Below are 26786 nucleotides of genomic sequence, written 5' to 3'. Positions count from 1 at the left end.
GCCTGGGCGACAGAGCGAGACTCCGTCTCAAAAAAAAAAAAAAAAAAGAAATATAGCCCAAATTGAGATGTGTTGTAAGTGTAATGTACACACCGGATTTCAAAGACTTAGTATGAAAAAGGATGTAAACTATCTCTCTAATAATCGTTTTATACTGATTACATGTTGAATAAAACTTAAAATTATTAATTTTAAGTTTAGTTTTAGTTTGTTTAGTTTTAATTAATTAAAAGCTAAAAATTATTAAAATTGATTTCACCCATTTCTTCTTGTGCTTTTAAAGTAGCTACTTGGACATTTTTAATTAATAGGAGGTGGCTTGAATTATATTGGACAGGGCTGCGTTAGACTGATCAGATAATCCTGCTTTAGATAGGAATTAAAAACCCTCCATTGCAGCAACATGACAAAACCCTGTCTCTACCAAAAAATACAAAAATTAGCCGTGCGTGGTGGCATGCACCTGTAGTCCCAGCTATTGAGGAGACTGAGGCGAGAGGATCACTTGAGCCTGGGAGGTCAAGGCTGCAGTAAGCCAAAATTGCTGCACTATACTCCAGAGCAAGACCCTGTCTCAAAAAAAAAAAAAACAAAAACAAAAACTGGTTTTTGAAATTCCAGTCTTTACTCTTATTTAACTCTTTGTAAGTGAAAGAGTTAAAGCCGGCGTTCTTCAACAGTTTTCATCCTACCAAAAAAAAAAAAAAAAAAAACAGGTAAAGAGTATTAACTTCTTATCTTGTTTTACTGTCTTCAGATACTGAGCAAAGCCTAACACATCTAGAGATGTGGGTAGAGGTCACTGATAGCCCCCATTTCAGCCCTGAGTTGCTGTCTAGGAAGGGAATTAGGCAGAAGGGGGAAGCCCCTGGCAACCCAGCTATGCCCTGACCATGTAGAGAATCCTCATGTTGGAAGAATACATTAGTTTTAATATTCATACTTGGCCTCTTCCTCCACAGGTATTCCAGTAACAGCCCAGGCTATCGCATTTTTAGTACCAGAAGTACTGTAAGTGTTGAATTTTTAATAAACTATAGTTAAGTATTAAATTTTTTGAACTTTAAAGCAGAGAGCAGAGTTAATCATATTGAGTTTTACAGTCATTGTCGCTCTTCCATTTCATTTCTTTCATCCCATGTATTACCCTAACATAGGTCCCCTCCTTAATCCATGTCCTTAAATTTGCATGTAGCAAAAATAGTGTTGTTTTGAGTGTTTTTGTGATTTACTATTCACAATGTGGTGTTATTATATAGGTAGGATAACCATTCAGTATACTTCCTAACCTCTTGAGAATGGGAGTGCTATTAATAATTATACAACAGGTATAAACTGGAACTGTCTAGACAAATCAGGATGTTTGGTCACACAAACTATAGACCTCATTCTCTATATTACTTTTTTTATTCAACACTTTCTACTTCATTTCTTCTTATTGCTGCCTAATTACTAGTATAAAGCAATTATATTTTATATACCCCTATTGCTGGACATATGGCTTCCTGCCATCACAAACAATACTGTAATGAGTGTCCTCTCTACAAGTCCTTTTATGTATCTGTGTATCTGTGCAATCATTTTCCTGCTATATGTAGCCAAATAGAGTTGCTTAGCCATGGGAAATACACTTAATTTAAGGAAGTTCTGCAAGATTGTTTCCAGAATGGCAGTTACAATTTATGTTCTCACTCAATGTACATCTTCACCAAAATTTGGTATTATTAAATTTCCTATTTTTTCCCAATCTCATTATTATCCAGCGATGGCTATTGCTGTTGTTACTTTCAGTTCTTTGATGACTAGTGATTTTGAGCATCTCTTTGCATATTATGCAGGCTTCTCCTTCTATTACCTGTTCATACCCTTTGCCCATTTTTGATTTAATTTTCTGCCTTTTTCTGATTAACACAGTGCTAGCTACATTGTATTCTAAAAATTAATCAATTGTTGGTTTCAAAGATTCAGTTATCTCTTTCAAGTTTTTGTTAACTTTGTTTATGAATACTTTACTGAGAAAAAAAGCTGAATTTTGATGAGCCAAATATCTCTCCTCCTTTGTCTTATGATTTAAACTTTTGGGGGCTCTATTTTTTTTTTTTTTTTTGAGACAGAGTCTCACTCTGTCACCCAGGCTGGAGTGCAGTGGTTCAATCTTGGCTCACTGCAACCTCTGCCTCCCAGGTTCAAACGATTCTTCTGCTTCAGCCTCCTGAGTAGCTGGGACTACAGGCGCACACTACCATGCCCCGCTAAATTTTGTACTTTTAGTAGAGACGGGATTTCACCATATTGGCCAGGCTGGTCTCAAACTCCAGACTTAGTGATCTACCCACCTTGGCCTCCCAAAGTGCTGGGATTACAGGCCTGAGCCACCGTACCCATCCAGGGCTCTTATTTAATAAAAATCTTTGTTTACCCTGATCCAAAATTTTTTTATAGTTTTATTTTATATATCTGATATTTTTACCTTTAACATATAGGTCATAAATCCATCTAGAGTCTACCTTGTATATAGTACAATAGGCATTCATGTTACTTTTTTTCATATAGTGCACCAGAATCTATTAAACAACTCACTGTTCCCCTATTACATTTCTCATGTCACCTTTGTTCCCTATGTAGATGAGTTGATTTGTGAACTCTCTTATTTGTCCTGGTGCCAGTTCTACACTCTCTTGACTGCTACAGCTTCCTAATGAGTCTTCATATCTGGTCCTGTGAACATCCAGTTTGTTCTTACAAAACTACTTTGGCTATTTGCGTTTTTATATAAATTTTAGAATAAGGATGTTAATTTTCACAAACAAAAATCTGCTTGGGTTTTGATTGGGATTGCACTTGGGGAGAACTGACACTGTTTTCATAGTAACTGGTATCATTATGATATTGCATCTTCCAATTCATGAAGAATGATGGAGCCCTCCAGAGTTAATCTCATTATCTTCTTTGTAACTTTAGTAGATTTTTTCTAATGTCTCCCAATTAAACAGATGCTCCCTTTTGGGCAGAGAGAGATACATTTCATTAAATTAACAAAGTATTCATTGCTTCCTAATTTATTGAATATGGTAAAAATAGTCACTATAAGTGATATTTATAGTGATTTGTGAAATGCCTTTTCACAGTCCACAGAAAAAAGTTTTATGAGTTTTCTCCTTAGACTCGTTATCATAGTGAATCATATTAATATATTCACTTATATTGTATCATCCTTGGATTTTGGAAAAACCCCACACGGTATCAATGTAGTATTTCAATATGTTTTCAGGGACTATTGTTAATATTTTATATAAGATTCTTTTATCAATACTCATACATGAGTTTGCTCCACAGAAGTGTATCTCAGTGGGAATACCACTGAAATTTTAAGCAGGAAAAGTTTTCATTGTGTGGAACTATCTTTTGCAGAGCATCTTGCTTCCCTGGTTCCCAAACACTAAGTGGCAGTGACAATCCTCAGGGATTCTGTAACCTAAGACACTCTTCCGTATTTCCAGATGCTGTCGAAGGCAGGCAGAATCCAGCCAGTACACACTTGAATAACATGCTGCCTGGTATTCACTTGGAACTGTCAGCGCCTGTGCTGTACAACTTGTTAAACAGTTGTCATATTATCCTTGCCTTTAAGGGAGCATGTGGCAGTCAGGGGTCAGAGGCCAGCAGGAACCACTCTAGATTTCAAGCAGAAATTTATTTGTTACAGGAAATTAGGTGCTCACCAAACTGTTGGGAGGGCTAGGAAAGCAAGGGTCTTAGAAACCCCCACTAATTTTTTGGTTTATCAATAGTCAAAAAACTGCTGTTGCTACCAGAGATCAGGACCCGGAGGAAATCTGTGTCCATGTCACAAATCTCTCCCAGAACCTACTGGGGGATGGTGCTCAATAGAAATATAGGATAGAGGCCTTCCCCAAAACCACTTTTATCTTTGAAGCCTGGACTTTTGGTACCACTGCTTGAGGAACACGAATGACTTCCTCTTTTTCACAAGTTCCAGTCCACATCTGATTTTCAGAAGGTAAATATCATTCAGAACCCTTGAGGAAGGTTTCCTGGTTTCCAGCTCCTGCAATCCAGGGATAGCCTAGAATTACGTAGGAATAAATGATCATGGCTGAGAACACAATACACAAAAATCAATTCCTAGCACTAATCCGTAAATTAGAATCAGGAGTCTTTAGTTAATTTTTACTAAATAATTTAACAGTTTCTGTTGTGTTTTCTATCAGTGTTGTGCTCCCTTTATAAAAAAATAAATATTTATAATTTGAACCAGGCCCAGATGGTTTCATATGGGAATTCTACCACGTCTTTAAGAAGCACATCATTACAATGTTGTTTAAAATTTTCTAAAGTATAAAAAAGAAAGGTTGAAAAGACCTAAGGGGATATTTCACAAAAAAGGATATACAAATGACAAGTAAACTTATGAAAAATTAGTGAAATGTGAATTAAAATTACAGGGAGATGTAATTACAAACCAATCAGAGTGCCTAAAATTAAAAAGACTGAAGATAACAAGGGGTGGTAAGAATGTAAAGCAATAGGAACTCTAATACACTACTAGAAGGAATGCAGGTTGGTATAACCATGTTGAAAACCTGTTTGCTATTATCCAATACTGTTGAATAGATACGTATCCTGTGACACACTAGTTTGACTCCTAGGTGTACATCCAGCACCAGAAGACCTATGTAGGAATGGTTATGACAGCATTATTCCCAATCACTCCAAACTAGAAGCAACCCAGAAGCATGTCAATCAGTAGTATAGAGGAATAAACGCGTTTCTGTGTATTCACACAGTGGGATACTACATGGCAGTGGAAATGAGTGCACTGTGTCCACGTGTCGACACAGAACAATATGGACGAATCTCACTATAGTGTGTGAAAGTAGCCATACAGAAAAGAACACATGCTGTATAAACTTTGTAATATTCAAAACCAGGCAAGAGGAATCTATGTAATATATATTTGCTTTTACCATTTTGCTTTCAAATTTATTGCTATTCATTTGTTTAGAATCTTTGCTTACCATTCCATCTCTGTTTATAGCTATTTTATGTCTCTAATAGAATTTATTTGTGCACTTTATCTTCCTTTCTTGGACAGTTTTGCCATGTATTGGACCATTTTATTGGTTTTTTGTTTTTTTTTTTCTTTGAGACAAAGTCTCGCTCTGTCACCCAGGCTGGAGTGCAGTGCACAATCTCGGCTCACTGCAACCTCTGCCTCCCGGGTTCAAGTGATTCTTCTGCCTCAGCCTCCCGAGAAGCTGGGACTACAGGTGTGTGCCACCACGCCCTGCTAAGTTTTTGTATTTTTAGTAAAGATGGGGTTTCACCATGTTAACCAGGATGGTCCCGATTTCCTCACCTCGTGATCCACCCACCTTGGCCTCCCAAAGTGCTGGGATTACAGGCATGAGCCACCACGCCCGGCCTTATTGGTCTTTTTAAGAATCACCTTTTTAATCTCGATTTTCCTTTATTATTTTTATATAGGTGGCAGAAATGGTCCATCTTTAATTCACAAATGACCGCCAAAACAGTTATGTCATTTTAGAAATGCAAATTGGACCCTGGAGTTTAATTATCAGCAAGAAAGGTAGATAAAAGCAAGTGAGTAATATTACAAAACCAATGATATTGCAGCTTGCTTGAAAGTGATATTAAGAGAAAGGAAGGGGCCTGGTGTTGTGGCTCATGCCTGTAATCCCAGCACTTTGGGAGGCCAAGGCAGGTGGATCGCTTGAGCCCAGGAGTTTGAGACTAGCCTGGGCAACATGGTGAGACCCCATCTCTACAAATAATAATAATAATAAAATAGCAGGGCATGGAGGTGCATGCCTATAGTCCCAGCTACTCAGGAGGCTGAGGTGGGAGGATTGCTTGAGCCTGGCAGGGAGAGGCTGTGAGCTGTGATCATGCCACTGCACTCCAGCCCGGGTAACACAATGAGACTGTGTCTCTAAAAGAGAGAGAAAGAGAAAGGAAATATTGAATGTACAGAAGACCTCAGAGATTTTCCATGACTCTTCTTGATGAAAAGCATGTCTAAAGAATCCTTCTCCACGCTGTGTAAATTGAAACAGTGTATCAGTTTTCTGTTTAAATAATACCGAATCACTTAAACATGAAGTTGGTAAGCATAGTGGGAACTTTCTGCAGGCACTTGACTACTTTTAAGTTAATCATTGGGAAGGTTTATATGTAAGCTTGGCAATTTCCACAGAATTTGTTCTGTGTTTTGAACTTACATCTTTGAAACTTTTATAAGTGAAACATTTAATATACATAAAATATAGAAATTAGTATAATTTAGACATACATAAAAGTATGGAGATTAAGTCCTTATATATCCATTACTCAGCTCCAGTATTACAGCTTATGGCCATTCTTGTTTCATTGACTTTATCACCCACTTTCTTCCCTCCTAAATTATTTTGAAACGATTCCAGACATATCCTTTCATCCGTAAGTGTTTCAGTGTGTACCTTTAAATGATAAGACTCTTTTTAAAAATGACCACAGCCAGGGCAATAATGCAAGAAAATGAGCTAAAAGGCATCCACTTTGGAAAGGGAAAGATAAACTATTTCTATTTGCAGATGACATGATCCTTTATATAGAAAGCCCAAGGAATATAACAAAAAAACAATTAGAACTAATAAATTATTTTAACAATTTCTTATGGCAATCCGTAGGAAATTGTAAATGGAAATTCAAGAGCACCAGAATAGACAAAACAGTCTTGCAACAGAAAAAGTGGAAGGACTCACAGTTCTTGACATTTATACGACAATTGGTTATTTGAATACTAAGCTTACTACAAAGCTGCAGTAATTGAGACGGTTTGGTACTGACATAGGATAGGAATATACATCAATAAGATAGAATTGAGAGTTCAGAAATAAAACCTCCCATTTATAGTCCGTTGATTTTTGATAATGATACCAAGAGAATTGAATGGAAAAAGAATGGTACTGAAACAACTAGATATCTACATGAAAAAAATAAATGTGGACCCCACCTCAGACCACATCCAAAAATGTAACTCTGAATGGATCAAACACCTAAATATAAGAGCTAAAACTGTAAAACTTATAGAAGAAAACATAAGGGAAAATCCATGACCTTGGATTAGGCGATGGTTTCTCAAAAGCGCAAGCAACAAAAGAAAAAATAGATAAATTGGACATCATTAAAATTAAAGTCTTTTGTGCTTCTAAGGACGTCATCAAGAAAGTGGAGACAATTCATAGGATAGGAGAGAGATTTTATGAGTCATATATCCTATTATGGACTTGTTTTTAGATATATAAAGAACTACTATTGATATAATTTGGTAATGAAAATACAACCCAGTTTTTTAAATGGGCAAAGGATCTGAATTGTCATTTCTCCAAAGAAGATATCCAAGTGGCCAGTAAGCACATCCCCATCAGGGAAATGGAAATCAAATAGTAAGATACCACTTCACCCGCTCAGATGTCTGTAATCAAAAAGACAGATAATAACAAGTGTTTGTGGGGATGTGGAGAAATGGGAACTCTTACACTGCTGACAAATTTCAGATGGTGCAGGCACTTTAGAAAGCAGCCTGGTGGCTCTTCAAACAGTTAAACATAGTGTCACCAACGTGTTCTGCAGATTGCACTTCCAGTTTTACATCCCAGAAAAATGAAAACATAATGTCCGCACAAAAACTAGCACATGAATGTTCATAGAAGCATTATTCATAATAGCCCCCAAGTGCAAACAATGCAAATGTTCAACAGCTAATGAAAGGATAAATAAAATGTAGTACATGTATATAATGGGACATTACTTGTCAATAAAAATGAATGAAGTACTTTTATGTGCTACAACATAGATAAGCCTTGCAAACATTATGCTAAGTGCAAGAAACCTTTCACAAAGGACCACGTGTATGATTTCATTCACATGAAATGTCCAGAATAGGCAAATGTGTAGAGATAGAAAGTAAGTCGGTGCCTGCCTAGGGCTGGGAGATAGGGCTAGGGTGGTAACCTCCGAGGAGTGTGGCAGTTTTTTGTGGAGTGTTGAATATGTTCTAAAATTGATTACAGTAATAGTTGCAGAACCATATGAAGATACTAAAAACCATTGAATTGTACACTTTAAATGAGTGAATTGTATGACATGAATTATATCTCAAAGTTGTTTAAAAAACCATAACCACAATACTAATTAGCACACCTAAAAATTAATAATCATTCCTTCATGTCATCAAATATCTAGTCAGTATTCAAATGACCAATTGTCATATAAATGTCATTTTCTGTTTGTTTATGTAAATCAAGATCCAGATAAGGTTTATATATTATGATTATATATTTCTTTAGTTTCTTTCGTAAAAGGCAAATTAATTGAGGTAATTACATACAATGAAATTTACTCCTTTTAAGCATATAGTTTGATGAACCTTTGGCAATGCATACAGTTGCATTATCACTGTAGTAATGAATATATAGAACATTTTCATCACCCCAAAAAGTTTCATCATACCTTTGCAGTCATGCTTTACCCTCCCCATCTTAGCCATTGGCAGCCACAAATCTATTTCCTGATCCTATAGTTTTGTATATTCTAGATAGTCATAGAAATGAAACCATACTGTATATAGCCTTTTGGGGTCAGTTTTCTTTCACTTGACTTAGTGCTTTCAGGTTCATCCATAATGTTGCAAATATACGAACTTCATTCCTTTTTATTGCTGAGTATTCCTTTGCATTCTTATGCCACCGTTTGTCCATTCTCTTGTTGATGGCCATTTGGGTTATTTCCAACTTAGAGCTATTTCAGATGAAACTGCTGTGGACATTCATGTACGTATGTGGGGACATATATTTTTATTTTGGTTAAATACCTAGGAATGGGATTACTGTGTTAGAAGGCAATGATATGTTTACAGCAAATAAGAAATGACACAACAGTTTTCTTCTTTTTCTTTTCTGAGACAGACTCTTACTCTGTTGCCTAGGGTGGTGTGTGTGGCACGATCATGGCTCTCTGCAACCTCGAATTCCTGGACTCAAGTGATCCTTCCGCCTGAGCCTCTTGAGTAGCTGGGACTGCAGGCATGCACCACCACACCCAGCTAATTTTATTTTATTAGAGACAAGGTCTTGCTGTGTTGCCCTGGCTGATCTCAAACTCCTGAGCTCAAGTATTCCTCCCATCTCAGCCTCTGAAAGTGGTGGGATTACAGGCATGAGCCACTGCACCTGGCCCACGACTGTTGTCTGAAGTAGGTGTACCATTTGCATTCCCACCAGCAGCAGAGGAGAGTTCTCATTGTTCTGCATCTTGAATACGTTTTGGCTTGAATTCTACCTTATCTAATATCAGAGTCATAATTCCTGCTTTTATGTTGGGTTTTTTTTGGACAGGACCATTTTTCTGGTATACTTTTGCCCATGGCTTTTAAAAATTTTTTGTAAGAGTTAACAGACTTTATTTTTTAGAGCAGTTTTAGGTTCATAGAAAAATGGGCAAACAGTATAGAGAGATCCCATAAAACCTCCCCAGTTTGCCCTATTACTAACATCTTGCATTGGCGTCCTACATTTCTTAAAATTGATGAGCCAATATTGATACATCATTATTAACTAGAATCTGTAATTTACATTAGTGTTCACTCTTTGTGTTGTACATTCTGTGAGCTTGGACAAATGTTTAATGACGTGTTTCTACCATTATAGTATCACACAGAGTAGTTTCACTGCCCTAAAAATTCTCTCTGCTCTGCCTTTTTCAATCCTCCCTCTCCCTAGCCCCTTACATCTTTTAACTGCCTCCGTGGTTTTGCCTTTTCCAGAATGTCATTTAGTGGGAATCAAACAGTATGTAACCTTTTCAGATTGGCTTCTTTCACTTAACAATACACATTTAAGTTTCCTCCATACCTTTTCATGGCTTGATAGCTCATTTCATTTCAGCACTGAGTAATACTCTATTGTCTGGATCTACCATAGTTTATCCATTCACCTAGTGAAAAATACCCCAGTTGCTTCCCGGTTTGGGCAATTATAGATAAAGCTGCTGCAAACATTCATGTGAAGGTTTTCGTGTGGACCTCATTTGGGTAAATACTGAAAAGTGCAATTGCTAGATATATGGTAAGAGTGTGTGTAGTTTTGTAAGAAATTGCCAAACTGTCCTCCAGGATGGCCGTACGATTTTACACTGTCACCAGCCATGAATGACAGTGCCGTTGCTCCACGTCTTCACCAGCATTTGGCGTTGTTAGTGTTTTGGATTTTTGCAATTCTAATAGGTGTGTTGTGGTATCTTGTTGCTTTAATTTGCTGTTCCCTGATGACATACGATATGGAGAGTCTTTTCTTTCTTTTTTTCTCTTTCTTTTCTTTCCTTTTCTTTTCTTTTCTTTCTTTTTTTTTTTTTTATTATACTTTAAGTTCTAGGGTACATGTGCACAACGTGCAGGTTTGTTACATATGTATACATGTGCATGTTGGTGTGCTGCACCCATTAACTCATCATTTACCTTAGATATATCTCCTAATGCTATCCCCCCTCCCCTCCCCCCACCCCATGACAGACCCCGGTGTGTGATGTTCCCCTTCCTGTGTTCAGGTGTTCTCATTGTTCAGTTACCACCTATGAGTGAGAACATGTGGTATTTGGTTTTCTGTTCTTGCAATATTTTGCTGAGAATGATGGTTTCCAGCTGCATCCATGTCCCTACAAAGGACACGAACTCATCCTTTTTTTATGGCTGCATAGTATTCCATGGTGTATATGTGCCACATTTTCTTAATCCAGTCTGTCACTGATGGACATTTGGGTTGATTCCAAGTCTTTGCTATTGTGAATAGTGCCGCAATAAACATACGTGTGCATGTGTCTTTATAGCAGCATGATTTATAATCCTTTGGGTATATCCCCAGTAATGGGATGGCTGGGTCAAATGATATTTCTAGTTCTAGATTCTTGAGGAATCGCCACACTGTCTTCCACAATGGTTGAACTAGTTTACAGCCCCACCAGCAGTGTAAAAGTGTTCCTGTTTCTCCACATCCTCTCCAGCACCTCTTGTCTCCTGTCTTTGTCACCTGTATATTATCTTTGGTGAGGTACCTGTTCAGATCTTTTGCCCATTTTTAAAGATGGGTTTTCATTTTCTTATCGTGGAGTTTTAAGAGTTTTTTGTGTATTCTGGATACCAATCTTTTATCAGTAACTTTGCAAATATCGTTTCCCAGTCTGTTGCTTGTCTTTTCATTCTCTTAACAGTGTCTTTTACAGAGCAGAAGTTTTTAATTTTAATGAAGTCCAATTTATCAAACTTTTTTTTTGATTTTTGCTTCTTGGGGCATATCTAAGAAGTTGTTGGCAAACCCAAAGTCACCGAGGCTTTCTCTCATTACGTTAGTCTTTCTGGGTCACTTTTTTCTTCTGGTATTTCTTTTGAACAGCATGTATTGGGTCTTGCTGTGTGAGTTAAGCCCATTCACATTTAATTATATAACATGTCTTTGGTCTCAATTCTCATATTAGTTTATCTTAGGTGTGTTATATTTACTGTTTCTTTCTCTTCTGGATTCTTTTCTTTAAAAAAATTGTCTTTCTATATTTAGAAAGGTTTGTATCTTTGTTTTAGTGATTACCTTTGTGCTTATACCTTTAGAACATCTTTGGTGCCCTGCCCTTTTATTTACTCTTTTACTGCCTGGTTTCTTTCTCTTTTTTTTCCTTTTTTTTGTTTGTTTGTATTTTTTGTTTGTTTGTTTTTTTGAGATGGACACCCACCCTATCGCCCAGACTGGAGTGCAATGGCATGCTCTCGGCTCACTGCAACCTCCGACTCCCAGGTTCAAGCAATTCTCTTGCCTCAGCCTCCTGAGTAGCTGGGATTACAGGTGTCCACCACCAAGCCCAGCTATTTTTTTTTGTATTTTTGGTAAAGACAGGGTTTCACCATGTTGGCCAGGGTGGTCTCAAACTCGTGATCTCGTGATCTGCCCGCCTCGGTTTCCAAAGTGCTGGGATTACAGGCGTGAGCCACCGCACTCAGCTTACTGCTTAACACCCAGGCAATGATCTCATTCTACTTTCCTTTTTCATTCTCTCGCGTATTTTTTAGTCAATGATCTTATTCTACTTTCAATCATCTTGTTCTATGTTCATTTCAGTTTTTCAATTTCATGTATTATTCTTTAATTATAGAATATTATTATAAGAAGATTATCGTCCTTTGATTATAGTTACTGTTATTGCTGTGTTCCAAATACTTTGGTTTTCTTCTTCAGGATCTCCAGATACATTGGATTTTCTGTGCCTATCTTTCGTATTTGTTGCTTACTCTTAAATCATTTAATCATTTTTTAATCCCTTCTTTGTTGTTGTTGTTGTTGTTGTTGTTGTTGTTGTTCTTCTTCTTCTTCTTCTTCTTCTTCTTCTTCTTCTTCTTCTTCTTCTTCTTCTTCTTCTTCTTCTTCTTCTTCTTCTTCTTCTTTTCTTCTTCTTCTTCTTCTTTCTTCTTAGACAGGGTCTTGGTCTTGCTCTGTCATCCAGGCTAGAGTGAAGTGATGCAATCACAGCTTAGTGCAGCCTTTAACGCCTAGACTCAAGTGATCCTCCCACCTCAGCTTCCCCAGTAGCTGGGACTACAGGTGTGTGCCACCACACCCAGCTAATTTTTAAATTTCTTATAGAGAGTGGTCTCCCTATGTCGCCCAGGCTGGTCTTGAACTCCTGGGCTTAAGTGAGTTTTACTATTGGTTGCTGTATTATTGTCCAGTGTTTTTGGGGACTATCCTAATTGTTCTTTCTGTGTTTATTAGGAAATTTAAATAAATTTTAAACACTACGTCCCCAAAGCCCCTTCCCAATGCTCTTTCATTTGTTTTCTTTTATAAATTTCTATTTTTTTTCTCTTCTTATATCCTTCCTTTTATTTGGGGGGATTTTCTCTATTGTCCTTTTATTATCATCTTACAGTGAAAACAGAGTTTATTCACTTCCAAATTATCTTATCTAGAGCCTTTTTTTTTTCCCATCTAATTCTGTCACCCAGGCTGGAGTGCAATGGTGCGATCTTGGCTCACTGCAGCCTCCTCCTCCCGGGTTCAAGCAATTCTTCTGCCTCAGCCTCCTGAGTAGATAAAATTACAAGCATGTGCCACCACGCCTGGCCAATTTTTGTATTTTTAGTAGAGACAGGGTTTTGCCATGTTGGCCAGGCTGGTCTGGAACTCCTGGCCTCAAGTGATCTACCTGCCTTGGCCTCCCAAAGTGCTGGGATTAGAGGCATGAGCCACCGCACCTAGCCACAATTTTGTTTGTTTGTTTGTTTGTTTGTTTGTTTGTTTGTTTGTTTTGTTTGTTTTTTGAGAAGGAGTCTCGCTCTGTTGCCAGGCTGGAGTGCAGTGGCGCGATCTCAGCTCACTGCAATCTCCAACTCCCTGGTTAAAGTGATTCTCTTGCCTCAACCTCCTGAGTAGCTGGGATTACAGGCGCATGCCACCACACCCAGCTAATTTTTGTATTTTTAGTAGAGACGGGGTTTCACCATGTTTGCCAGGATGGTCTCGATCTCCTGACCTCGTGATCCGCCTGCCAAAGCCTCCCAAAGTGCTGGGATTACAGGCATGAGCCACCACACCTGGCCATACCACAAATTTTTATAATATTAAATGCTTTTACTGTTTATTCATAAACATTTTATACTTTACATTATGATTTTGCTTATGAATGATTTAGAAGTAGGTTTTTTTTGTTTGTTTTTTTAAAGACTCAAAATATCAAAAAACTAGCCGGGCGTGGTGGCGGGTGCCTGTAGTCCCAGCTACTCGGGAGGCTGAGGCAGGAGAATGGCGTGAACCCGGGAGGCAGAGCTTGCAGTGAGCTGAGATCCGGCCACTGCACTCCAGCCTGGGCGATAGAGCAAGACTCCGTCTTAAAAAAAAGAAAAACAAAAAGACTCAAAATATCTTAGGATTTTTTTTCTGGCTAACTTGATGAGAAATTCTAATTTTATTTCACTAATATTAAAGGGCATTGTATATGTGATAGTAATTCTTCAAGATTGGTTAAAACTTTCCTTGTAAATGTGGTCAGTTTTGGCAGTTGTTCTATGTGAGATTGCAAATGATGTATATATTTTATATTGCTTAATTTTAGGGGCTGGGTACAGTGGCTTATGTCTGTAATCCCAGCACTTTGGAAGGCTGAGGTAGGAGGATTACTTGAGGCCACGAGTTTGAGACAAGCCTGGTCAACATAGTGAGATCCTATCTGTATTAAAAAAAAGAAAATTAAAAAGAAAAAACTTTTTAGGAATGTGTATAGTTTTAACATATATATCATAAACTTACTAATTACATTTTTTAAGTCTTTGACTACGTTTCCCTCCCCTCCTCAAGTTTATTTAATTTGAGAAAAGTATATTTAAAAATCTACCACTATATTTATGGCTTTTGAAATTTCTTCTAGCAATTCTATCAAATTTTGCTTAATATATTTCAAAGTTACGTTTTATCTTGTCATGAATTTTTCTCTTTTTTCTTCTTATACACTATCCTATAATATCAAATCTATGAAACGGTTTACCACCTGTTATAATCTCCATTTTCCGAGTTAAAACACCAAAGCAATCTTCATATATTATGTGTGTATATATAATTTTGTGTCACAAATATTAGAAGGTAAAATCGGGTTCCAACTCTGGCTGAAGAAGAGGAACAGTGCTGAAACTAAGACTGATAATGTTAGAAAGTGAATTGGTATACTTCAGCAGGGGAAAGAAAGAACTTCTAAATGAAAGAATAGAGAGGCAGGAAGAAAAAGTAGCTTTAGAAATAAGAAAAAGGTGATGAAAGTTATGTTACTAGTCAGTAATGTGTAAATAATAGAATCTCAGAATCAAAAGTGACTTGTTTTTAAGCGAAGGGTCATTTCTCATTTGTCTTTTTTTTTTTTTTAAATCCCCAGAACCTACCAGGGTGTCAGCCCCTTTTTAGATACTTATTAGTTTTTTTTTTTTTTTTTTTTTTTTTTTTTTTGAGACGGCATTTTGCTCGTGTCACCCAGGCTGGAGTGCAGTGGCTCAATCTCAGCTCACTGCAACCTCCACCTCCTGGGTTCAAGCGATTCTCCTGCCTCAGCCTCCTGAGTAGCTGGGATTACAGGCATGTGCCACCAGACCCAGCTAATTTTTGTATTTTTAGTAGAAACAGGGTTTCACCATGTTGGCCAGGCTGGTCTTAAACTCATGACCTCAGGTGATCCTCCTGCCTCGGCCTCTCAAAGTGCTGGGATTACAGGCATGAGCCACCGCACCCAGCCAGTGGATTATTGCTGAAGTAAATAAAATTAAAAGTTTATAGGTTTTTGGAGTGACTGCTAAGGTGTCCCAGATGGGTTAAGTTATGTTTTCTTTGTCACATTACTTTGTACAATTTAAAGGAAATTGAATTTTAATTATTCTTTCTTTAAATAATTAGGACCCAGAATATTGAATCCTACAACTGAACCCTGAGGTGAAAATTTTGAATCATATTTTTTGCTCGAACTCTTGTTTTCTTTTTTAGATTAAGTTAGAGTATGAAGGAACATTATTTACTGAGTGGAGTGTGCCAGAAATGTGTTTTGTGCTAAATAAAAGGTAAGATTTATGTCATGAATATCAATGTATGTATATATTTTTTAATTCATTCATACAATGTGAACATTCAGATTCAAGGCTGTGATTTAATGTAAATTTTCTTTCATTAAGTAGACATGAAAAGCAAGACGAAATCATGTTGAATATAGTATAGAAGTAAAATATTGCAAATATTTAAAAATATCTCTTATCAGCATACAATTGAAGTTTTTAGGCTTAAAAATAGTAAGGTAATTTTATTAATCTCATATGCACCTGTAATTATTCTTTCCCATCTTTTTAAACACTAGCTCACCCAAGACAGAATTGCATTGTTCCTCACCTGGTGTTCATGCTATAAAACCAATCGTTACTGGCCCAGTAAGTTGATTTTAATGATATGTTGTTAAATCTTGAATAATCATCCTGTTATCCTGTTATATTTTATTTTACCTTTCTTTTGAGCTTTCCAATCTAATTTAACCTGTTTTAAATAGTATTAATTATAACTATAAACAAGCCCTAAAGTTACTGTCAGAATGTCCATTTTTAGATATAGCTCATGTTAAATTCTGTTATAAAATTACATACAATTTTTATCTTCGTCTTTCTATTAGTAAGTATGTTAAAGTTCATAGCCACCACCTTAATGATAATAGGACTCTCAGATGAGTGGATCTCCTGTCATACACTCCTATGACAACGCCTAGGATTAAGAGTAATTTCTAGCAGATTTATTTTTACTCCACTGCATTGTCTTCAACTGAAGAAAACATGTGAATGCAAATGAATTTGAATGAGGTTGAGTCTCTCTAGTTTACCAAAAACATGTAAAGACAAAGTAAAGCATTTTAAGACACTGGCGTTTTAATAATTAATAACAAAATACGGGCTACATACCTCACAGCTGATGTTCCCACACAAGCGCGCCTGAAGCTGCAGTTTTACAGATGCCACGTCACCAATCCTGCCTTTACTTTGAGGCTTGTGCCTTCTCTTTAATTAAAAAGCTTTGTTGTCAAGGCACAAGTAGTCAGAGCTATGTGAGAGAGGCCAGATGAATATTCATTCGTTTTTCAATCCTTGTAGAGTGAAACATACTTAAATTTGTCTCTTTGAGTCTATGAGTATTTGCCAGTTTCAAGAACACAATTCATGCTGGGCACGGTGGCTCATGCCTGTAACCCCAGCACTTTGGGAGGCCGAGGTGGGCGGATCACCTGAGGTCAGGAGTTCAAGACCAGCCTGGCCAACATAGTGAAACCCTGTCTCTGCTAAAAATACAAAAATTAGCTGGGCGTGGTGGCAGGCGCCTGTAATCCCAGCTACTCAGGAGGCTAAGGCAGGAGAATCGCTCGAACCTGGGGAGGCGGAGGTTGCAGTGAGCTGAGATCACACCATCGCACTCCAGCCTCCGTCTCAAAAAGAAAAAAAAAAAAAAAACCACAACACAATTCATGAGAAAGTAAGGGACTCCTTTTCCTTTTGTTTCATTTTTTGTTGTTGTTGTTGTTTTTGAGATGGAGTTTTGCTCTTGTCGACCAGGCTGGAGTGCAGTGGCACGATCTTGGCTCACCGCAACCTCCGCCTCCTGGGTTCAAGCAATTCTCCTGCCTCAGCCTCCCAAGTAGCTGGGATTACAGGCATGTGCCACCACACCTGGCTAATTTTGTATTTTTAGTAGAGACGGGGTTTCTCCATGTTGGTCAGGCTGGAGTCGAACTTCTCACCTCAGGTGATCCACCTGCCTTGGCCTCCCAAAGTGCTGGGATTACAGGTGTGAGCCACTGTGCCTGGCCACATCTGACTTTTGAAAAGCACTCAGTTGTAACAACCAAAAGCATCTCTAGGCATTGCCAAAAGTCCCTGGGGAGCAAAATTACCCCACTGAATGAGAAAATTAGTTGAATTGTATTTCAGTGAGGAAGACAAATGTAATAAAAATGATAAAGATGGCAATATATAGATAAATATTTAAATATATATTTAAATTTTATTGTGAAGTTTTTCTTCCTCTGATGTTAGATAAGTAACTTAGTTCCTGTGTGACTTTTATGCCTATATCCATATTTGCATTTGATTTAATGTTAATATATCACAGTTTCGTTTGCATTTTCTTTTAGGATGAAGAAGAACGCAATTTATTTGTGGACAGTTCTCATACTTGCTTTCTGTGGTACTATAGAGTTAGGTAAGTAATGCAGTACTGAATAGGTAATTATGCTTTTAAAAAGAATTTCGCTTCAGCTTTTAATTAACCACAAATAGATTATCTATATTATGGTTTCCATACAACTTTCATTCACCAACCAAGCTATTCTCAAATACACTGCCAAAGAAATACTGAAGAACAAATAGTAAAATTAAGAGCAACCACTATTTTAGCACATACTGTGTCTACATGTTTGTACTTTAATATAAATTCTTTCTTAATGTTTATAATAACCACATAAATATAAGTCTTTATAGATGTGGAAGCATAAGCATGGATGGGATAAACTCTTTGGAAAAAATACAATACTACTAAAAGATAGCATTGAGATTTGACTCTGGTTTTTCAGTCTATAGGGCTGTTCTATTATATGCATTTCAGAAATACCGTGTTTCAAAACTCGTGACAAAATGAAGGTAGCTGAATATGAGAAGGGAAAAAGTGGTACACAAATACATTATTAACTGCATAAAAATCATTCAATAAGTTTAAAAAGTATCAGTGATTCGGAATATGGCTTTAGTATCATGGTCATGGCAACATCCTAAGCACTGTGGAGGATATAAGGAACTATAGTATGTGGATCTTGACCTCAGGATGCGTGGAAAGTACTTATTTCTTTTTATCCACTTCACGTTTATTCCCTTGGGGAAACTATTCCTCCCTATTCGGTGATAATATTGTTAATTTCATGTGATGTATATGGTCTAACTCTACAAACCCACATTTCCTTGGTTGCAGTTATTAGTTGAGGATTGGCACATACACGATCCAGGCAGAACCAATCAGAATACTCATGTCTTCAGTAAAGCTTGGTTGTTGTTGATAGTTTTATTGTCCTGGTCCACGTAGTTCCTTAAAGTTGGATGGTTCTGCAGTTTATGTGGAATTTTTGGATTGGACATCCTGAGCTAGATTGTAAGTCCGAATAGTACCTAGGTTTCAGCAAGCCCCACCGGGAGTACACATTCACCCAGTCGTCTCTCACTCACTGCCGCTTTCCCAGAGTCTTATTGAGAAGCAGGGAGGATTGAGTCTCTGCTACTCATGAAACTGGCAGGCTTTTGTCCTTGTTGGCAGTTTCAGAAATACCAATCACCAGCTTTTCCTCTATGGGTTCTGAACCTAGTTGAGAAATAGACAAGGGCAAGTTTGGGGATAACAAACCCTGGTAGAGGCCAGGCACAGTGGCTCATGCCTGTAGTCCCAGCTACACAGGAGGCTGAGTTAGGAGAATCACTTGACCCCAGAAATTTGAGGTTACTGTGTCAAGGTTATAGTGAGCTATGATTGTGCCGCTGTACTCTAGCATGGTGACAGAATGAGACTCTGTCTCATAAAATAAAATAATAGGACGGGCACGGTGGCTCACACCTGTAATCCCAGCATTTTGGGAGGCCAGGGCGGGTGGACCTGAAGTCAGGAGTTCAAGACCAGCCTGAACAAGATGGTGAAACCCCATCTCTATTAAAAATACAAAAAAATTAGCCAGATGTCTTGGCAGGCACCTGTAATGCCAGCTATTAGAGAGGCTGAGGGAGGAGAGTCACTTGAACCTGAGAGGCGGAGGTTGCAGTGAGCTGAGATCATGCCACTGCATTTCAGTCTTGGGAACAAGAGCAAAACTCCATCTCAAAAATAAATAAATATATATTCCTGGTAGAGTTGAATTGTAAAAAAGGACCTGCTCCTTTAGCCAAATGGGCTACTTTCTATTCTCCCAAGTAGAGCTCTTGGGAACCATCAGAGAAGATAATCTGTTGCAATAAGACGGTATGTTTGTGTCCCACCCTGTTTACCCCCGAATTTTTATGCTGAAACCTAATCCCTGATGTGACGGTATCTGGAGGTTGCACCGTTGGGAAGTGGTTAGATCATGAGGGAGCAGTCCTTATGAATGGGATTAGTGCTCTTACCAAAGAGACCCCAAAGAGTTCCTTTTTCCCTTCCATCATGCGAGGACCCGGTGAGAAGATAGCACCTTGATCTTTGGACTTCGCAGCCTCCAGACTGAGAAATAAAGGTTTGTTGTTAAAGCCACCCAGCCTATGGTGTTTTTGTTATAGCAGACCAAACTAGGACATCTGCCAAGAAGCATTGAATGGATTACCAATTTCATTCACACACATTAAGACCTAAGAGCTAGGGCTGAAAGAGATGGGCCTCCAGGCTACCCTGATCTTGATATGTTTTCTCCTTGTAAGTAAGAACAAAAGGAAAAGCACCTAGTCTAAAAGCACTAACCAAAAGGTTAGTCCAAAAGAGAGAACTCCGTAGGGACTAAGAGTTTTTCTGTAATATATATGGTAAGAATTTTCAGTCTGTCACCTGTAAAAATATCAATTAAAGAAGAATAATGGGGCCTAGCGTGGTGGCTCATGCTTGTAATCTCAGTGTTTTGGGAGGCCACGGTGAGAGGATTGCTTGAGCCCAGGAGTTCAAGAGCAGCCTGGGAAACAGCAAGACTTGTCTCTGCAAAAAATAGAGAAAATTTGCTAGGCATGGTGACTTGCATCTGTAGTCCCAACTACTTAGGAGGCTGAGATGGGAGGATCACTTGAGCCCAGGAGTTCAAGACCACCCTGGGAAACATAGCAAGACCTGTCTCTACAAAAAACATTAAAAAGTCGTCAGTCATGATGACTTGCATCTGTAGTTCCAACTACTTGCAAGGCTGAGGTAGGAGGTTCGCTTAAGCCCAGGAGTTCAAAGCTACTGTGAGCTATGATTGCACCACTACACTCCAGCCTCCATGTCAGAGCAAGACCCCATCTCTAGAAAAAGTGAAAATAAAAACAAAATAATAATAATTAATGGCTAGAAAGATTACATAAATAATTAAAAGGATAGTAATGAAATCAGTACCCACATATGTATTACCCAAATCAAGAAATAGAACATCACACCTCTTTATGCCCTACCAATCGCACTCTATTCACCCTCCAAGAGTTAGACACTATTCTGGATATTGTTTTTTGTCTTTTCGTTATTTTATCCTAAATACTGTTTAATGAATGATTTCTTGCCTTTTTCTTATAATTTAGTGACTATATTTGATTGTAATAAATTGTTTAGTTTTGTCAGTTCTTGAACATTATTTAAATTGAATCATATGGTAAGTATTGTTCCATGAGTTGCTTCCTTCTCTAAAAATTATGTTTTTGAGACTTATCCATAGTCAAATAAGAATCTTTAGTTCTTTCATTGTGACTGCTCTATGGTATTTTATTGTATGACTCTGTTCATTCTGCTGATGCATTTATTTGCAACTACAAATGATGCTGTGAATGCCTGAACATACCTCATAGTGTCTTGCTACTCCAAATGTCATCTGAGGATCAGCAGCACTGACATCACCTGGAAATTTATTAGAAGTGAAGAATGTCAGGCTTTATTCCAGCCCTACGGGATAATAATCTGCACTTTAAGAAGATTCTGTAGGAATTTATATGTGCATTGTAGTTGGGGAAGTAGTACTGATTTAATGCGTATAAATGAAAGTTTCTCTAAGGTAGAGACCTAAAAGTACAATAGCCTGAAAGTAGGATGTGCATTTGTTCTACTTTCCTGGGGGATGCCTAAGTCACTTTTGAAAGATTGTCCAATTTTATATCCACACTGGTAGTGCATGAAAGTTCCCATTTTGCTGTATCCTCACCAACACTTAAAATTGTCTGACTTTTTAATTTTTCCAGTCTACTAGGTATGAAATTATGTCATTGTATTTTTATTTACATTTTACTGATTACTGATGCATTGAGTATATTTTATCTGTTCAGTAGGAATTTTTCTTCTCTTTTCTGTTCAATAAGTATTTTGATCGACTTTTGAGTTATTTTTATTTTCATAATAATTTACTGGATTTCATTATATATCTTAATTACTACTCCATTATCACATATATATGTGTGTGTATGTATATATATACTGAAAGTATTCTGTCTCAGTTTATGCAGATTTTTACTTTCCATGCCTCCTATTGATAAGAAAGGTCTTTAGTATTGTGGATAAATTGAGTAATACTTTCCTTTGTGGGTTTATGCCTTTTAAAATCTATTTAAGAAATCTTTTCCTACTTACAAGATCATAAGGATAAGCTCCTATATTGTTTTCTGAAAGTTCTATATGTTTTTTTCTTCTAAAGTTAGGTCTTTAATCCACCTGGAATCAGTTTTTGTACGAACTTAGAATAGGAATTCACTTTATTTTTTCTACATGAATAATTAATTTTCTCATACTCATTTAATGAATAATCTATTTATCCAGAATATCTTCTCTTTCATGTATCAATTTTCCATATATGCATGGGTGTTTTTCTGGGCTGGCTATTCTGTTCAGCTGATGTATTTGTCCATACTTGAACAAAACTACATTATCCTTATTACTATAACTGTATTTTTTAAATCTTGACAAGTGATAGTAGAAGTACCCACCCCACTCCAACTCTTCCCAACTTGATTTCTACATTCAGTGCAATCCCAATCAAAATCCCAGCAAGTTACTTTATAAATATGAATAAACGCATCCTAGAGTGTATATGGAGAAGCAAAAGGCTCCGAATAGCCAACACAATACTGAAGGAGAAAAACACTGATAACACCCACTTCTGGTGAGGACATGAACCAGTAACAACTGTCTTTCATTACTGGTGGGAGTGCAAAATGGTACAACCATGTGGGCTTCAGATGAGCAGTCTTATGCATCTTCTGTTACATTTATTTTAAAGATTTTTATGTTTTTGATGAAATTGTAATTGGTGTTGCAAACTCTAGAATTGACAGGAATTTTACCTCCAAATATTCCCTTCCTGGTTTATGGCTTACTCCTTACCATCATTTTGGTACTTTCTAGTTGTTTATCCTTCAAATTGGACATTTTTCAGTCAATATTTATTCGGATTTATCCACAGACCTATCATTTCTTTGCTCAACGATGCTTATATTCTCAGACATGTTTTCTCATATTACTTGCTCTTCCTGAAATATATCCTTTCAGGGTTCCTTTAGGGAAGATTTCTGAGTGATTAAATTTCTCAGTATTCATGCCTCTGAAAATATCTTTATTTTATCCTCACTCTGGAAAAATCATTTCTCTGGGAATATGATTTTAGGTTGCTTGCTATTTTCTCTCAATGCTTTAAAATTATTTTTTCTTGTGTCTGGCTCCAACTTCAGTTGATAAGTCGGCTGTCTTTCAAATGGTTTTTCCTTTTTAGGTAATCTATATTTTCTGTGTGGTTGTTTTAAGATCTTGCCTTATCTTTGGTGTTTTACTATTGTATATCTCTTTTGAGATGTATTACAGTTCCTGAATCTGAATATTGGTGTATTTCATCAATTCTCGAAAATTCGCATTGCCTTTTTTCTTTTTTGAGACGGAGTCTCGCTCTGTCGCCCAGGCTGGAGAAAGGTGGCATGATCTCAGCTCACTGCAACTTCTGCCTCATGGGTTCAAGTGATTCTCCTGCCTCAGCCTCCCTAGTAGCTGGAATTACAGGCACCCGCCACCATACCTGGCTAATTTTCGTATTTTTAGTAGAGATGGGGTTTCATCATGTTGGCCAGGCTGGTCTCGAACTCCTGACCTTTGATGATCTACCCACCTCAGCCTCCCAAAGTGCTGGGATTACAGGCATGAGTGACTGTGCCTGGCCTATCTTTTTAAATATTTGTTCTCCCTCATTCTTTTTTTTTCTTTCTAAATTTTCCTAAGAGAAATGTATGTCACCTTTTAATTCTGTCCTTCCTGACTCTTAAAATCTTGTCGTATTTTTCCATCTTTCTGTCTTATTGTGATTCATTCTTAGTTATTTTTTAAATGTTTCATTCAGTTCACTAATTATCTCATTATCCGTGTCGAAATTTTTTTTTTTTTTTTTTTTGAAATAGGATCTTGTCCTGTCACCCAGGCTGGAGTGCAGTGGTGCCATCATAGCTCATGCAACTTCAAACTCTTAGGCTCAAACTCCTGAATACCTGGGACTGCAGGCACACACCACTGTGCTCCACCATTTTTTTTTTTTTTTTTTTTTTTTTCTGTACAGACAGGGTTTCACTTTGTTGCCCAAGCTAGTCCCAAGCTCTTGGCCTCAAGCAATCCTCCTGCCTTGGCCTCTGAAAGCACTGGGAGCCACCATGCCACGCCAGTGTCTACATTTTGTAATCCCTAAAATCCTTTTACCTAGAGGTAATTACTGTACTCCTGTGCCACTTCTGCATCATTACATCCAAAATTGGCTCATAAATTTGTGGGGCCTGGTGTAAAATGAAAGTTGGGGTCTCTTGCTCAAAAAGCACGGGGAAAATACTGTTAAAGATATCAAATTTAAAGCTTTTTCTCCTCCTATAGTCACTCTCATTACCTTTCATGGTGTTTTTTATTTGCGATTTAACGTCATGCTCTCTTAGACAAGGAATACTCATGGACCAGGTGCAGACCCTCCTAGTCACCTGGTGGGTGATTCAGCTTGTGGAGTACTCCTGGGCCAAGTACAGACCCTTGTAGTCACCTGGTGGGTGGTTCAGCACGTAGACTACTCATGGATCAGATGCAGACCCTCACAGTCACCTGGTGGGTGATTCAGGATGTGGCGTACTCGTGGGCCAGGTGCCCACTCTCGTAGTGCACAGCCCACCAACTGCCAGATTTCCCTTCTCAATAGACCTGCACGTCATGCTCAGCCAGTAGAGGGATCTGAAGTAGTCAAGCCACGTATCTTCCCTTCATGGGCCTCCCACCTCAACCCATGGCAGATGGACAACCCCCAAGGGTATTGCAGCCTCTACACTGGGCTATGCTAGATACCTGGATTAGAGGGAGGCAAGAGGTTTACTCCTGCCAAGATGAGTAAGCCATGCCGTCATCACCATCATCATGCCATGGTGCTGCCAGTCAGGTATGGGACAGCCGCTGCCGTGCCTTACTCCAAGACACTGCAGCGTGCATTTGCCTTACCCCGACAATCCCCCAACACCTGAGCCTAGGCCCTCACCCAGGTCAAAGACAGAAGCAGCTTGTGGGACAGGTTAAGGAGGGGAAGGCTGGTCAGGACCCAAGGTGCCAGAGCATGGAGGGGAATCGGGGTAAATAATCCATCCCAGGGAGGCAGAGAGGCAGCAGAAGGCGGGACTGTGTGAATGCCAAAACCCCATGTCCCCGGTGCATGCTTCATTGTCTCATCACACTTCGCTTACAAAACATAATGTCAAAGATAAATTTGTTAAGAATTTAAAGATAAATACTGTAGAGTACAGGACCCTTCTAAGCATTGCCTCTTTTCCCAGGCTCTCGACACCTATTGACTCTGCCCCCAAACCGGAGTTCTGATGCTAGAAAGAATTCATGAACAAGTATCATGTTAGCATCCAAACTCTCTTGCTTTCTTCTTTCTCTGTCTCTCTAGGATTAGAATAGAGAATAAAAAGGGAAAAGGATCCATGAAGTTGTGCTGAAACTAGTCTTCCCAAGTTCACTGTGACATTTTTCTGTTTCATCACTGTATCCCCCTACTATCTAGCTATCTACTGAAACTGCTATGGCAAAGTCACTGAAGGTAATTGCCAAATTCAATGGGATTGTTTTGATCCTCTTACTGTAATAATTTCTATACCACATTTAATTCTGAGAATCACTTTCTTTTTGAAACTCTTTCATTCCTTCACCCTCTAATACCACTATGTTCTACTTCCATAATGGTTTTTTTTTTTACCGTCTTTTTCTTTGGCTTTTTGTCATCTGTCTTTACCTTAAATATCAGTTCAATCCAGGGTTTTCTCTTCAGTCTTATTCTCAACTCTACACTTCAGCCTGTGCACTAACTCAAGAAAGCCAAGAAAACTGATAAAGACCCAGCAGAATGCTGCTAATATTGTCTTCCATGGAAATCAAGGCTGTCACTTTGATGTCAGCTGATACTGATTCCTTCTCTACGAGGTTACTGTATTAATACCAAAGCCTTTCTTTTATTATCTACAAGTATTTCCTTTTGCCTTCAAATTTTCCTTCCAGATACACTGGTAACTCACTCGGTGACTCAATTCTTCTTTCCTGTGCCTGTGACAAGTAAGCATAACACAAGGCAGAAGGTATCAGCCCTGGAGCCGGGGTCGTTTTAATCAACCTTGGACTGTGTTGAACTCTGGGCACAGTTTACCTATTAAGATTTACCGTAGCTGTTTTCAGCAGCTTTCTAACGTATCAGATTGAACACATGAAATAGAATATTCATTGTACGGTCTCAGAAACTCACTGCATGCTCATTTACTGATTCCCAAAGCATTTTCATTTTGTTTTGTGCATAATAATGTACTAGACACTGCAGTAATCAGCAAACGGAAGGACATAGTCACGAGGCACTGACTTTTAGAGTTGACATATGCTAAAAATATGTAGGTAACTTTACAGTGAAAAAAAAACTTTCTAGAAAACATACAACTAAACATACAAGTGAATATTAGTCCCTTTTTGTTTTATTTTATAATTAAAAATAGAGACAGGGTCTCACTATATGTCCCAAGCTGGTCTCAAACTCCTGGGCTCACGCAGTCCTCCCGCTTCGAGCTCCCAAAGTGCTGGGATTACAGGTGTGAGCCACCAGGTCTGGCCTGTTACTCCTTTCAGGGCTGGTGAGGGAAGGATTTGTCATGCTAAAAGACAATTTTCTGTTTGACATAAATTATAACGTGTAAAGACTGTAGGGTTTTTTATGTAGAATGACAATATCAACATTTTAAAGAAGATTAGTCATGAAGTTTTGATTCTGTGAAGTTGCAGTGTTAAGGAAGCATGCAGATTTAAGCCACTCAGACTTCTCTGATGACAAATGAGAATCAGTAGCAATATTGATAAATAAATAGACATACGTGATTTTTTGGTTTTTACATTTAGCCTTTAATTTTATATACTGTAATGAAATATAAAGAGAATATGCAAAGGTTT

At 38.0% G+C, this 26786-nt stretch overlaps 1 protein-coding gene across 4 annotated transcripts in view; it reads left to right on the top strand.

Moving 5' to 3' along the window:
- CATSPERE (catsper channel auxiliary subunit epsilon) overlaps positions 1 to 26786 on the top strand; it is a 162296-nt gene that overhangs the window by 2009 nt on the left and 133501 nt on the right. For 2 of the 4 annotated variants that reach the window (XM_026455121.2, XM_026455119.2), the window contains exons 2-5: positions 963 to 1011; positions 15585 to 15658; positions 15949 to 16018; positions 17761 to 17828. In XM_026455121.2, the coding sequence (XP_026310906.1) occupies positions 963 to 1011; positions 15585 to 15658; positions 15949 to 16018; positions 17761 to 17828 (261 nt within the window). The remainder of the gene's footprint in view (positions 1 to 962; positions 1012 to 15584; positions 15659 to 15948; positions 16019 to 17760; positions 17829 to 26786) is intronic. The other 2 variants (XM_026455120.2, XM_026455122.1) reach the window with 1 other exon arrangement.

Source organism: Piliocolobus tephrosceles, chromosome 1 (assembly GCF_002776525.5).
Source record: "Piliocolobus tephrosceles isolate RC106 chromosome 1, ASM277652v3, whole genome shotgun sequence".
Classification (NCBI taxonomy): Eukaryota; Metazoa; Chordata; class Mammalia; order Primates; family Cercopithecidae; genus Piliocolobus; species Piliocolobus tephrosceles.
This window is presented reverse-complemented; position numbering and strand designations above follow the sequence as displayed.